The sequence below is a fragment of the Hemicordylus capensis genome, chromosome 5 (genome assembly GCF_027244095.1).
Source record: "Hemicordylus capensis ecotype Gifberg chromosome 5, rHemCap1.1.pri, whole genome shotgun sequence".
NCBI lineage: Eukaryota > Metazoa > Chordata > Lepidosauria > Squamata > Cordylidae > Hemicordylus > Hemicordylus capensis.
Window position 1 is genome coordinate 186,770,905 of NC_069661.1, and position 15,533 is coordinate 186,786,437.

At 42.2% G+C, this 15,533-nt stretch overlaps 1 protein-coding gene across 1 annotated transcript in view; it reads left to right on the forward strand.

Annotated features, from left to right (window-relative positions):
• The window catches only part of HMGA2 (high mobility group AT-hook 2), a 203,815-nt gene extending 190,806 nt beyond the window's left edge, over nucleotides 1-13,009 (forward strand). Inside the window, exon 6 of the mRNA XM_053258470.1 lies at nucleotides 9,562-13,009. Within this exon, the coding sequence (XP_053114445.1) occupies nucleotides 9,562-9,572 (11 nt within the window). The 3' untranslated portion in view covers nucleotides 9,573-13,009. The remainder of the gene's footprint in view (nucleotides 1-9,561) is intronic.
• The last annotated feature ends 2,524 nt before the right edge of the window (nucleotides 13,010-15,533 follow it).

Below are 15,533 nucleotides of genomic sequence, written 5' to 3' on the forward strand. Positions count from 1 at the left end.
AGTTTTCAAGAGCCTCAGTTTTCCTAGACACATTTATATTGATTTTTATTTTATTTTATGGTTAAATTTTTATTCTACCTTCCATTAAAATAATCTCAAGGCGGTTCACAAAATGTTTAAAAACAATATAAATCACAAAAGCTACACAATAAGAATTAAAATGGAATATAAAAATACAAATCTAATTTAAAAATTTAAAAAACACATTTGAACTTGGAGCAGTGAAAGAGGCCCTGAGCCATTTTTGGAAGGGTGGTATAGAAATTAATTAAACAAACAAACAAACAAACAAATAAATAACAGTTAGTTGCCAGATCTTCCTGAAAACCTCAGGATAACCAGATCTGATGAGCAGGCAGCCCCGCCCAAGCTGTAATCACATAAATGCACGGACAAAAAGTTCTGCTGGGTGCAACCACCCAAAAATCAAAATTCAAAGGTCTCGTGCACACTTACACCTCCTTAAGGTACAAATGTCCCATGCGCACTTGTACCTCTTTCTTTTGAGATTGTAATTCCCATATCTTGCCATGCAGGACCTTTTTCACTCAGAAGCCTAGACATCCCCAACTTCAAATCCATCTCAATGCCCAGGAACTGCAAAACTGTGGCCAGGCCCTCAGTCATCAGGGTGGGCAGGGGCACTCCCAATTTGGACATCAACTCAATAAAACTCTGTAAGGTCCCTGCACACTCAATAGAGCCCACCAGGCCCACAAAAAGAGAGACATCTAAGTAACGCAAAATTGATTTAAACCCAGAAACAAATGTGAAATGCTACTGTAGAAATGTGCTGAAACATTAAAACACTGAACAGGAAATCAAACACCTCATAGGTAAGGCTTTCTCAAAATAATATCATCTTGCAAATAGGAACCCCAGTAGGCCAAGATCATTGGTCCAGTGGCAAATGGAATGCAAACTTAGCATCACACTTGGCCATGAGGACCCAGTGACTGCACCAGCACACCATAGCCACTGCGGCATCAAAAGACGCATATTTAACAGAACAGATCTCTGGGTCAATTGACTGAGCCACCCTTGGGGTGTGATAAATGATTAATCAAATGGAACCCCCTGGGGTCTTCTTAGGTGTAACTCCAAGTGGAGAAATTCTAAGATTGGGCAGAGAGGGCATTCATGTGTCCCTGACACTTTACCAGCTTAGATCTCCTTAACTAGTTTAATCCACACCACCTCCTCCAGCTCACTTACTGATTTTAAGTTTCCGGATAAACAAATACACAAAGCCCGAGTAAGGGATCCTAAACCCATCCCTAAGCCCTTCCAAGAGGTATTGAGCACTGGCCTGGTCAAGGTAGTATTTCAGGTAACTAACTAGAACTTGCGGCCACACCTTCAGTGTGGCACACCTTCCCCAATAGGCACCAATTTTCCCTAATGATTTGAAGGCTGCCCCAGCCCCAAAGCAGTTAACTGCAGTGTGGTTCCAGCTGCAATGGAAGCGTTCATGTTTGTACCTTCAAGGGGTATGAAAACACTTCCCCAAAGTATTAAACTTGCACCAGGCTGAACTTTTGTCATCATAGGCCTTCCAAGATGAAACTGTATACAGGTTGTAGGCCTGATGGATGATGTCGAGGTACGTAACAAGTGACAGGACACACCAAGGTTGGACTTGAATGACCACCTCCATAAATAAGCCAGTTATCCCAGTTGCGCTCTGCCTTGGGCCATTTAAACTGCCCAATCTCTGGGCAGGGTGGTAAGAGTGCCATTTTTTTACTAGTAACTTGGGCTCAAGGTACCAAAACATTAGTGAGAACAGGTCCATGTACTTCCCTTGCCAGATTTTTTAATTTTGTGGTCTGCTGCAAATGGGGAGGGGAGCAGATGAAGGGAGCAGATGAAGGGAGCAGATACTTCTGTGTAAGACTTATACTGGGGGGGGAGACTAGTCACCCCCAAACAAAGCAGCATTTGTGTTATATTTCCCCGGATCCTGGTAATAAACTAGCACGCCAGTTTGTGGATCCAGGCCCCACACCCCTCCAGCCAGCCCAGGGCCCAATGAGTTATTATCTGCCAGGAAAGTGGATTGTTGTGCACTCCCTTCCTGCTCCAGGACCTTGGTAGCTCCTGCTTGTGCTATACCTCCAGCCATGCCTGAATATATGAGTCTATTTGTGCCCAGCCAGGTTCATTCTGACCTGCAGCGGCACCGAGGTTCGAGCCCTGCCCGATGGTGGCACATGAACTGCTGGTGATGCCACCTCCACCGCCTGGCCTACTGCTCCCTCTCCACTAGATGCTGCACTTGAAGCCCCCGCTGGGCACCCTGGCACATGGGGCATCCAGTACCTAGGGGTCCCATTTCCCGTCATAGCTCTCAGGGTCCCCAGTATTGATGTTGGAGACTGAAATGAGAAAGCAGAAAAGGCTGGGCCCAGTGGAGCAAAGTCCTGGCCCTCAGCTCTCTTGTGGGCTAGTCCCCCAAATACTGGGGATACAGGAACAATAATTTGCACTTCAACTCTCGCCACCCACTGATCATCCCACAGTGGAACCCCTGAGGCATGCACCTGCACCTGGCAGATCTGTGATGAAAGGGAAACAGGGAGATGAGAAACCACTGCTCCACCTGGTCTCACTAGGAGGGCACCAAGATGGGCGCGATATCTCTCAGCAGATTTATGATCCTCCCAAACTCAGACCTCCCGGGCCTTTCCCAAACCCTTTGCCAGCCCCAGCCCCACAGGAAGGTGATTCTCTTGCAACCCCACTGCTGACACCTTGCTTACCCCTGATGGGCCCACACCAGACTGGTGATCTAGCCTTGTGCAGACTTCACTTCTGTTAACAGGCCCTGCAGCTGAGAATCAAAAGTTGGTTTGTCTGGAGATGACAGGGTTGCCCCTTGCACTTCTTTGGTGACTGTTATCCGTTAGAAGAAGCTTTGTGCCTAGAACAGTGCCCAGCTATGCTACTCTGAGCATTTCTGAGGACTCTTGCATGAACTGCTCTCTCCAAAAGGAATGGTGGCAACTGCAACAACTGAGCCTTAATGCAAGAGGATGGGATATTTCAAACCCAAACACCGAATTCTGTCCTTTCATTGGTCCAGTGCAAATTACCCTCTCGCTGCATTCACAACGAGAGGGAACAAATCCCATTGAAGAAAATAGGACTTGCTTCCTAATAAATACACATGGGATTGGATTATGTAACCAAATTTCCATCTCAGCCTCTTCCTAGCACCATTCCTTGATTGCCTCCTCCCAAGCTGACACGCACTGTTCATGGCAAAGTTTCACCTCCACAACCGTAATGTAATATATGATTGCTTGGCAAATTTTTTCACTATTTCAAATGAAAATTCTAAATATATGTAACCTATACATTGCAGCGTTGTTGTGAGTGGCATATACATGAATTCTAATACTTTAATGTAGTTAGTTTTAATGACTATACCTTGAACCAACTGAATATCATGCAGTCATTTGTGACCACAGTCACTCTATTGGAAAATTAAAATTAAAAATATTGGCTGATATCCAGACTAATGTGCACAGTGCAAAAAAAAAAAAAAATGCCATGCATGCAGCAAGGGAGGGATGATTTTTGTTGATTTCCTCTTCCCTCAGTATACCGTGCCTCCCAAAAATATGTCCCTGAGGGTCCCACAACTCTCAGGGACATATTTTCAGGAAGTATAGTGGGCTGCAGATAGATGGGGAGATCAGCAAAAATCACCCTCTGTTGTGTATGTCAACTTTTCAGTGTGCGTAGCTGTCTTTTTTCTGTTGTGTCAGTCACTTCTTCCCACTTCTTAATCACAGTAGGTTGTATGTGAGCACTGACAACCTGTAAACAGTGGTCAACATGACAGGCAACTCTGCATCGGTATGAGGCACCCACCAGGGCTACTGAACAACTTGAAAGGTTGCCCCAGTGGTGCATGACGGGGAAGCTGTTCAATGACTTAAAACTACTTCCAGGCAGTGCACATTGCAATGGAAGGAGTGCCGATTCCTGCCCTGTCCACTCTCCAGCAAGGTGAGCAGCTGGGTTTGGGAAGCAGCAGGAGCACCATGCACAGTGTTGGTAGTGAGCAGCGCCGCAACCACACGCCACCCCTTTGCTGACTGCTTTGCTCCCCTGCTAGCTCACCACCGTCAGCAGTAAAATCCTCTTTCGTGGAGTTGATTCTGGAGACATTATTCATTTTCACAGGGGACATTTAGTACCACCAAGAGAGAGCGCTGGGAGAAATGGGCCTTGAGGGCACTGTTTTACAGTGACTCTCTTCTATACTGATCTTAGAAGGTGGCAATAGCGGCTATTTATCCACCCCATAGCTACTGGCTTGTTCTTGTGTCCTGTGCTTTTCAAATCCTGCTTGGAACCATTGAGATATGTCATCCAAAGGTTGCCTTCATTATACAGTTGACCGTCAGCCCTCCATTTCTTTTCCACCATCTTGTGCTAGAGAGGCAATGGAAACCCTTAACCAGTGCCTGGAGGCAGAGTCTGCATGAGAATGAACACACTGAAATTTCAACCCAGACAAGACAGAGATTCTGTTAGTGGGTGACTCCTCTATTCTCTATGGAGAGGTTCACCTGGTTCTTGGTGGGGTTATGTTCCCCTTGCAAAATCAAATGCACAGTTTGGAAGTGTTGCTGAACTCAGCTTTGTCCCATGGTGCTCAGATGACTGCCATGACCAAGAGCACCTTTTACCAGCTTCACCGAATTAATCAAGGATGCATTTCCATTGTAACAGAGCACTTCCAGGGCATAGGGTGAGCTCTAAAATAGCAGTGCTTTTGCACAAGAGCACCCATGCTTTGGAAGCTCAATGGGCATTCAACATTAGTCAGGATGTCAGTCAATATAATCAGATTACACAGAATTATCCCTCACAATACATCTGCCCTGCTGTGCATTGCTGAAATAAGTGTGTCAGAACTCATGATTATAAACCAATTGCATATAAATAATAATAATTATCTGGGAGATTCAGAATATCTGTGCATTACATTGTGTGGATGGGCACACTCTTTTGTGTGTGCAAGATCCAGTGCAGAAGGGTAATCTGCAGTCATACTAGTTTCCATACCAGATTGTGCTTGCTGGATTTGAGCTTGTACATGTATTGTGCCAAAACAGAAAATATTCTTGAGTCATTTTCAGCCAAACAGTGTCTGAGGGCTTTGTCAAAGCAGTTGTATTTCGTGATCTTAGTGAGCTGTGGACTATCAACATTTCCTTTTCACACATCATTTCATGCTAGTGTAGTGCAAGAAGAAGATGTGTTGCTTAGGTGGGATCTCGTGGCTTGATCTTAATAGGTAGGATGAGGCTTGAGGGTCCTAGTACTCTGATTAGGATATAACAGGTGCTGTCATGCAGCACCTCAGGACTGACACAGAAACAGCCCTCTGCACTGGTGCCTGCCTCCTGTTGTAGCCTGGTAAATTCTGCACAAGACACTAGCAGGGCAAGGGGAGGCCAGCAACAGGCACATGTGGAATTTCAGTGGCCATTGCACTGGCATAGAAGCATCTGTTTGGTTCCCCCTCCTGCATTTGGATATTTTTAAAAGCAAGTTGGGACAGATTTGGATCGCTATGCCCCCATTTGCCAAGCATAGGATGTTGCTATTTTTTTTGCTTTTTTTTTTTTCAGTGCCACAAATCATGTTTGGTATAATTTCCTATGTAAGTTAAGGGGAAATAACACATCATAGTCCTAAATTTGATTTAGGACATGAAATATAAAACTGCCTTAGCCACACCATTGGTCTGTGTAGCTCAGCCTTGTCTATGCTGGCTAACATGGCACACAGCATTATGGAGCCATAGCACTGCACTCCAGGGCTGATGTGGACTCCTAAGCAGCCCCAACGCTACTGTGAATAAGCGCTACCACATGTTTGCTGGTCAATGACCGAATAAACTTATAACTAACTGAAGCTACCACAGTGTTCCACATTTGACAAAATGGAGAAAACTGCAGTAGTTCTACTTACACACACACACACACACACACATTCAGAGCAGCATTGGGCCTGCTTGAGAATATGGAGGCATAACACTGTGCATCGTGTAAGCCACTGACAAGTAGCAGCTCCCCATGAGTTCAGGCAGGGCCCTTACTCAGTCCTACCTGGAGACTGAAGCTGGGATCTCCTGCATTATTATTGTTGTTGTTGTGAATATGTGTATGCTGCTTTTCAGTAGAAAAGGTCTCAAAGCAGTTTACATAGAAACAATAAATAAGATGGTTCCCTGTCCCCAAAAGGCTCACAATCTAGAGAAATAAGGTGGACACCAGCAGCTACCACTGGAGGGATTCTGTGCAATGTATATGCTCCAAGATAGCTTGTGGGAGGCCCAGTTTCAGATCTTTGCTCCACTGCTTTGGGCAAGTCATTAGTCTTCTTCAGAAGTTATAGAGCAAGTGGCACTCATGGTTGGTTACAGAATGGAAAGCAGGGAGGAAGTCCTGCCCTGGAGCTGTCACTCATCCCCTCCAGCTGGCCACTCACGCTTACGGCTCAGTTTGTCTGAAGGGGGAAGCACCGTAACCATGATGAGCAGCGCTTCTGTGAGCAGCAGCCTCACAGAAAAGCGACTTGCATTTGGGGCGGTATACAAATACGTTAAGTAAATAAATAAATACACCTCAGGCAATTGAGGTTGCTGCCCATGGAAGTGCCGGCCATCATGGTTGCAGCCCTTTACACAAACAGCACTCTAACAATGAGCTGCTGCCTGGAGGGTGTGAGTGACAGCTCTGAGGCGGGACTTCCTCCCCACTTTCCGAGCTGTAACCTTGTGCACCGCTGCGCTCGATAATGTCTGAAGAGGGCTTTTGTCGCTCAGTCTAACCTACCAAGCAGGGTTGTTGTGAGGGGGGAAATGTGACAAATATATACCTAGTGTTTCAAGCAGGGTGGGAAAGAGGTCTTAATGAACAATTGCCAATAGTGGGTTGTGTCAGCTTCATCTCAGCAGCAGTATTGTTATGGTTGTATAACATCGGAAAATTATGATGACTGGAAATGAATTATTGTAAAGAAGAAAACTGTATTTGTGTGGTAGCTTTGTGTCCTTCTGGAATTTAAATAGTAATTGAAAAGATAAGGTCGGAGGTTAGCTGACACTTGACTTCTCTCTCTTTCGTCTGTCCGTGGCTTTGATCATGCTACATCTTTCTTTGTGCCTCATTCTCCAGAGACTATCTCAGGGTCATGGCCTGTTTCCTAGTCAAGAGGTATAAACCTACTGGCTTAAATATTTGAGGCCCTCCGTTTAGCAGGGGGGCCTTCTTGCTTCATGCTTTCCCCATTTCCCACATAACCCAAAGCAGACTAAACAAAACCAGTGTGAAATCTCATGGCTTGATGCTGCTATGGTTATATTTTTTAAGCTGCCATCCATTCATTTGTACTTATGTTTATTCCCTGGATTTACAGCTTTTTCAAGCCCCTTTTTTGTGGGGGGTGGGATGTTGAAACGTTTTGAAAAAGGATTGCAGTAAGCAGTGGCCTATGATTAAAGCCTAGTGTTGTTTTTTTCCCTCCATTGCTGCTCTTGTGCAGTAGTGTCACACATGGTAGCATTTAGGATCTCCTTCACAGCTGAAGTGTTTCAAACACTAATGAATGGAAGTTTGGTCACATAATGCGGACAAGCTGTAAGGCATGCTTTACTGAATGGTGTACTGCAGTGGCCTGGGAAAGGAAGAGAGTTATAAATTGTGTCAGTTAGCCACCCAGACAAAATGAAGCCATGTGGAAAATCAAATCTATTAAAGTATGAAGACTGTTATAAGCTGGTCATTCTTAAAAGGTCTCAGTTTGCTGTACGGGTAAATGTTTACCTATTCGCCCTAGATCTTTTTCACATGCTGTCTTACAAGATGATGTGCAGCATTTGATAAAAATCAACTTCTCGCTAACAGCCCCTTTCATCAGCAATGTTTATTGTCTCCAGTTTACCACCCATATCCTGAAAGGTACAGCACATTAATTGAATAAGGAGTGTAAAGAGGATTGCATAGTACAGCAAGGTCAGAAGATGGCCCCTACATATTTTAAGACCAAAGGGAAGGGGAGGACTGATAGGAGAGAAGACGCCTAAAAGAATCTTTGTTTGGTTTGCTTTTTGCGAGGTTAACCCAGACTTTAGACATTGCATCTCAAAACAGCATTATCTTTGCACACGTTTTAGACTTCAGACTGAGAGTGATAGCAGAACATTTAAAAAATTCTAAATAATAGCTGAGCTGGAAGACTGTTGTGGTGTGGGGTAGAGTGTGATAGGTTAGGATGTGGGAGGCCAAAGTTCAAATCCACAACTCAGCTGTGAAACTTGTTGGGTGGCCTCAAGCAAGTCTCCATTTCCAAATTTAACCTGCTTCCCAGGGTTGTTGGCTGAGTGGATACATAGCATTGTACAAGATAGTAATGTAAAGTACGTGGTACACTGAGAAGTACTATAGACATGTTTAATGATAGGAGAACCATGCACTTTGATTCTCAGCATTTGGAAGAAACATATACATTCTCCAGTCTGAAAGCTTGAGGTAGTGCATATAGTTATTTTTTTTGTCACCTATTTTTCTCTGTGTAATTTTCCTCAGCCACATACTGTATTTACCTGAATCCAAGACTAGGTTTTTTCAAAATAATATTTTATATTAGAAACCGGGAGGTTGCCTTAAATTAGAATCCTGCTCCTTTTGAGTTAATGCAGGTGTAATCTGTATGTAACCTCTATTTTTAAGGGGTTCATCTTAAATTCAGAGTCTTCAATTCAGGTAAGTATGGTACATGTCTGGAACCTTAAACAAAGTTCCATATGAAGGAGCAACATACTGGTACGTTCAGCATGATTTCAGTAATTGCTACAGTGCTTCTGGCACCATCATAATGGTAGAAATTATGCACAGTGTACTTTGTGTACTGTTAGTTCCCATGGGGGAAAGGTGGTCAAAAAAGTGTAAACTATCCTGAATAGGAACAGTGGCTGACATCCAGGCTAGCACTACGTGACCCTCAGGGAGATTTTTTGAGAGGCACAATGGGCTTCAGAGGGAAGAGGAGGTCATTGAGAATAATCCCTCCCCCGTCATGTGATGGTGCAACCTTAATCTGGATGTCAGTCCCTGCTGCACCAGTGCAGTGCTAGTCTGGATGTCAGCCATTAAGGCAGTTCACACCATCAGCTTCAGGAGCTGTTCTCCCGCCTGGCTTTTGATCATCTGTTAGCAAACAACTAGGAAGGAGGAGTAAAACTGTGAGACAGGAGCTGGGTAGGATGGTGCTGTCCTACCTAGCACTTATACCCAGCATTTTAATGAAATATAGGAGGAAAAGGCATATCCTACCCAGCTCCTGTCTCACCGTCACTCCCTGCTTCTCCTACCTAGCTGTTTGCTTACAGATTATTGGAAACTGGGAGTGTGAGCTGGGTAGGACATTTGTCCTACCCTCTTAACAATCATGGTAACTGCCTTAGTAACTAGTTTGACCCTAAGAGCATCATTAAGCATTGTATCTCTAATTTACGGTTTTGTTTGCACATTCCAGGAACAGACTGAAGAGACATCCTCACAAGAATCTGCAGAAGACGATTAGAAGACCACGCCTTGCAATTTCTACCTCATCAGCAGTTGGGTCTTTTGAAGGGAGAAGACACTGCCTTGACCACTTGTTTTCTATTGCCACAGTCTTTCCACTTTGGCCCGGGAGAGGGAGGGAAATCACATAACCTTTAAAAGGACTTATTAATCACCTTCAATGTAATCCCTTCACTGTCCCAGGTTTAGTGAAACTGCTGTAACACAGGGGGACACAGAATAATGATGCAACATTTAATTACTATTTTCTCTTATTTTTCTTTAACGTACTAATAGTTTGTTTGAGCTGCTAAGTAAGGGTGAATGGGTCAGTATAGCTTTGAACCAGGTTTTAAGTCATTCACGGCACTGCATATAAATAAGACTTTTGTAAAATATTAATTATAATGGGCATTCAAATCGGAAGGCTTTGGTGTGTAACACCAGTCCTTACAACAGCTCTGACAACCCACTCCCTAGCTTAGTAAACTCCCTGTTTAGAACACCAAAGATTAGGATTAGATACTACTCTTTTTATAGTTTTGTTCTAGATTTGTTAAAAATATTACTGTTATTTCAAGATAAGTTGAAGGCTGTTTCCTCCCCCACCCCCACTTAATTCAGCTGATATTCAGGAAAAAAAAGCCACAAGAAAAAGGTACTTTCATTTTGCAAAAGGGAAAAATGACAAAGATACATTGTATATTACTAATACACATATATCTGCAGAAATAGTAGAACTAAACAAACAAAACCCAACAGCACACCTCTCTAGGAATACATTTATATCTCCTCAGGTTGAATATGCTTTCTGGAGAGCCTCATGTTGTTTAGAAATGCCTCACATCAGACCCTCTCTTAAGACAGAGATTTAACAACTAACATTTGGATTCTTTCGTGAATTTAAACCAATACCTCAGAATGATTCTAAATCATTATACTGGAAGCGAGGGAAAAGATTCAAATTCTTACTTTGACTTAATCTAGTACTGCCAGTCCAATTCCGTTATTTCAGAGGGAATGGATATCTTTTCTTCACACACATATCTCAGTGCAAGAGCCAATATCATGTACCTCAAGTGAGCTTGTGTATTACCTTCAAGCAATATACCTTGACATAGGATGGTTTGCTGGGCAGATTTACCCCAGTGACATGCCTTCATCTTTTTTACTCAAGGCAGCACTTTTAACAACAAATGCAATATTACCCCATTTTTCAATACTACCTCTGATACTTACAGTTAACTCAACCGTCAAACATTTGCTGCTATAATCATACAATGCAGGATATTATTATTGGGTAGGTAATCATCAGTTTCTGCATTTTCCCCTTATTTCTACTTTTGTTACCTAATTGCAGTTAAGGAGGCAATACCTTTAGTGTTTTCCAACTTAACCATGTATTTTTCTTTTTTATGTACTATGCCTTTTCTCTGCTAAATTTCTATGTAATGTACCATTAACTTGAATATATTTTTGTACCGTGTTGCTCATAAGGTTTGTAAGGATAAGTTTCTTCAATGACACTACATGACAGAAAAATAATTATCTGCAATGTTTAAACATTACTGTCCAAGTTTGTACCTCAAATGAATTTTTTAAAGAAATGGACTAGTTGATTGACAAAGACCTACCTCCAGACTATAAATGGAATGAACTTGTTGTTTCTTTCAGCATTAGTTTTTGAGAAGATTGAAACATTTAGGACTGCAACAAATCCCTAATCAAAACTATTTTTGTAAAAAAACAAAACTTTGTGGGAAATGAACACAGTTTGCTTACTTTCATGTTAAAAACAACCCTTCAAAGAAACTTGAATCTTTGTAGGTGGGGGGGCAACAAGCTCAGCTTTTTGCATAATGCAATCACAAATATGTGTGTGTGTGTTTAAAAAAACTAGTAGATTGTACGAGAATACTTGTCAAGTATTTTCATATATTTTTTCACAAATGTGATTTTTTTTTTTTTTTTGGTAATATGTGTCAACCAGATTTATTTTAAATGCATCTTATGTAGAGTTTGTTTAATACTTCTGTCTTTTCTCTCTCTTTCTCTCTCTCTCTCTGTCTCACACACAGCCAATATGCCTACTCATTAACATTGTTTTATTATTTGGGCCAGGGGCAGTTTCTCAGGAAGGCTTTTTTCAGTATGACTATAGTACTTAGCCAAATGCAACTAAGGAAAACTACTTACTGGCTGCTTCTCAAGAGAAAATATTAAGACACAAGCATCTCCTCGAGGGGGGGCGGGAAGAGTACAGCTTACTGTGGATCACTAAAAAGGAGCATATAGGAGAAATAGAACATAGGCATCCTAATGTTACTAAATGTTTGAATAACTGTACAATAGCTCTTTAAGGGCTTTACTCCTGTTCATTCAAGCCATTTGCTGGGATCCAAAGCACAGCAAGTAGTGTTCTGCTTTTGCACAGGGTCTTTTCACCTCTTCCTTCCAGTGGCAGACTCCCCAGCATCACCAAGGTTGTAAGGCCCTCTGGAGCAGCAGCCTGTGTCGTGTGAGAGGATACCACTGGAAGAGGTGTCTAGCTGACAAATAGGGACATTGAGTCAGGGTTCCAAGATGCATCATTTGCACTCCAAAGCCCCATAGTCCCAATGTGCATACAAACTCTGTGCAGGAGGGCAGCCATGCTGTTTTCTTCAGTTTTAGGAACTGTGCTGAAAACACAAGGGGGAATCCCCATTGTGTGCATCGAATATTCCCTGACTCACTGAAGAAAAGTAGGTAGCCACTGTTTGTATGGAGCTCCATGTGTGCATCAGGGTACCCCTATTTGGAGCTGCTGGATCAGCATGACAGCAAACATGAGCTGAAACAGAAGTTATCGATGCATGAGGGTCACACATCAAACTTGAAGGGACTTACAGGTCTGATCAAACTAAACCTTATATTTCTGTATATTGTAGAACAATCAAAACACATTACTACCTCTCAGGGTCTTCTTTACCTCATTTTTCAGACTGAAAGAAAAACTGCTTGTGGCCACTGAAACAGAAAGAACATCATAAAATTTTTTATATATATAGTTTATTTTTGTGGGAGATAAATTTTATAGGACTGTTCTTTGCTGCCATTGGTCACTGCTAAATAAGACTGGACATGAACTTTTCTGCCGTTTCTGCAAGTTATATATGCTTACAGAAGAAATGCATCAAGATATATAATTACAGTTTACTTTTCTCCTGTTTTCCTTGCCTGTCTCCTAACTCTGTGCTTTGTTATTCATATAGAGTTGCTGTCTATGATTGTACTTTGAATTGCTTGCTTGTTGAACATGTTCCTTTAATGGATTATCACCGTCTGTTCGGCACAATAAACATAATAGCCTCTGTGATCCCCATGTTATTTGATTCCTAGAGTTTTGTCACAGCTCCATGAAATAAGCAATAAAGTTTGGTCCCAGTGGACCAAGTTTGTTAAAAAAAGAAAGCATACAAGTTATCTTTTTTCAAGCAACACTGTCACAAATGGAAAAAATGGGGACATTTGTAGAAATTATAGCAAAACCATAATGAGGTAAGCTTTGTGGTACATTAATATGCATTTATACATGTGTTCCATCTTCTGCCACTATGTTTATACAACTGATATAATTAAAGACAAATTCTCTGATGCAGCATGCACACTGTGGCTTTGATATGCAACAGACCACCGCATAGTCTGGGTCCCCCATGCAGTTCAGTATCATGGACAACTCCACACACACACACACACACACACACACACACACACACACACACACATATCCTCGGAGCATAGCTGTCCCAATATTCTTAATGGGAACTTTCTCTTTGTGTGCTTTGGAAGTGCCTTGTGTAAATGTAGAATAGGGAGGTTCATGGAGTGGGATTTGTGTTCTGTTCCAAGTTCAGAATGGAACGCAAAATGTTCAGAATGTTCCATCGGAACTACTGATCGAGCCGGTTGTTCTGACTGAACAAGCTTGGAGCATTTCTAGTGTTCTGAGCACCATTTGGGATGCCTGTTTTCCCCTTGCAATACAAACCAATAATACAAACCAAGTTGATTTGTATGATAACAAGCCAACCAAGAAGTAAGGAGATTGCAAGCCAATCAGAAGCCAGTGCCAAAACCAATCAGCAAGGGAAAAACAGGCTTCCAAAATGGTGCTCGGAACTCTTGAAACGTTCCGACTTGGAACAGTCATTCGGTTCCAAGCTCGAAACAGGTCCTTCATTTGAGGGGCATTCTGTTTCATGCTAGAAACACTCAAAATGGCCCATTTTGATTTGAAACGTTTAAAACTCAAAACATTCTGCCCATCGCTAATGTAGAATGAGAAACTTGGTATTATGAAATGGTAACCCTAGCAATCACATAAGCTAATTAGCAGGTGGAGAAAGTAGAATTTTATTTCATAATGTCAATAGTGTTTTAAATAAATTGTTAGGATGTATACTTTATAGAGAAGGGTCTGGAGAAGAGAAAAATAAGGATCATGATACCCGCCTTCAAATACCTGAAGGGCTGTCACATAGGAAAAAGAGTAAACTTGTTATCTTCCAACTTTAACAATCTATTATTCTACTTAGTTTGATGGATACCCACAAGAAGCAATACAAAAAAAATGGTTCAAGAAAAGCAGCCAGTAGACGTTTCTGGAATTCATCTTTGACTATGTTTTTTTTCCTTAGCTCAAAAGTGATTATCTAATTCTCCCACGTAGTGTCTGCTCACAAATATGAAGATTACCAGAACTTGTCAAGAACAAAATTTCAAGCATCTTTCATAGGAAATCTGATCTGTCACCCTATTGTTGCCATTGATTTACATGGAATTAATGGATAATAATGAAAGGTCAAGTTGATACAAAGTTATTTAAGGATCCACAGGATACCATTATAGCACTGAAAATGGCAGATCAAATTAAACAGTGTTAATCTAGGAAAAGATTATCGACATCAGCATTGCAATGAACACATAGAGTTCCAAGTTCTCCTTCTGTCATGCACTGGTGATGCTCAGGCATGGCAGAGACTCATCACACTACCTGGAACAGATGGCATTGGTGGCACATATTGGAAACCAGAGTAGCCTTCATTGGCAGAGGTTAGGTAGCAGGAATGTAAATTGATACAGCATATGGTGAGAACTGCAGTTAGGAGTCCAGAGGCAAAAGACAAAAAGGATACATGGTCAGGGCTGGAGTGTAGGGATGTGTGAACCGGCCCGAAAGTTCAAATTCGAACCAAACCAGCCATCAGGTTCGAGCTGCAGGTTCGAATTCGAACCAAACGGGGTGGTTTGATTTGAACTGGTTTGAACCTCAAAAAGTGGGTGGGGTGGTAGCTGGCACCCTTGGGTACCTACCACCCAAACCCCAAAGCAATCGGACATTCGTACGATTTTTTATGAATTTTTGAAATTTATATTTTTTTCTCATAGGATATAATGGGACTTGAACCAGCCCATTATTTCCTATTGTGGAGCACCCATGGGTGCCAATAAGCACTGAAACCCCAAAGCAATCAGACACTCCTACAATTTTTTATGAATATTTGAAATATTTTTAATTATTTTTCTCATAGGGTATAATGGGACCCAAACCAACCCATTATTCCCTATTGTGGAGAACCTGGGGGCACAAAAGTGGGGTGGGTGGTAGGCACTCAGGGTTCCTACCACCCAAAAAACCCTAAGGCAATTGAACACTCCTCCGATTATTGGTGAATTTGTAAAGTATTTTTGAATTCCTCATAGGGAATAATGAGGATTGCAGCAAATGTATAGCATCATGTCAGGAGGCAAAGGGGTGTCCTAGAGCAGAGTGTGGTGGGTGGCAGTTCCCAAGGTGTGCAAGGAAGCTATCAGGATTATTTGAAAGGAATTGGGCAAGAGGCTGATTTTTAAGTGATTTTTGGAGTTTACGCGTCTTTAAGGTTTTTCTCCATAAAGAAG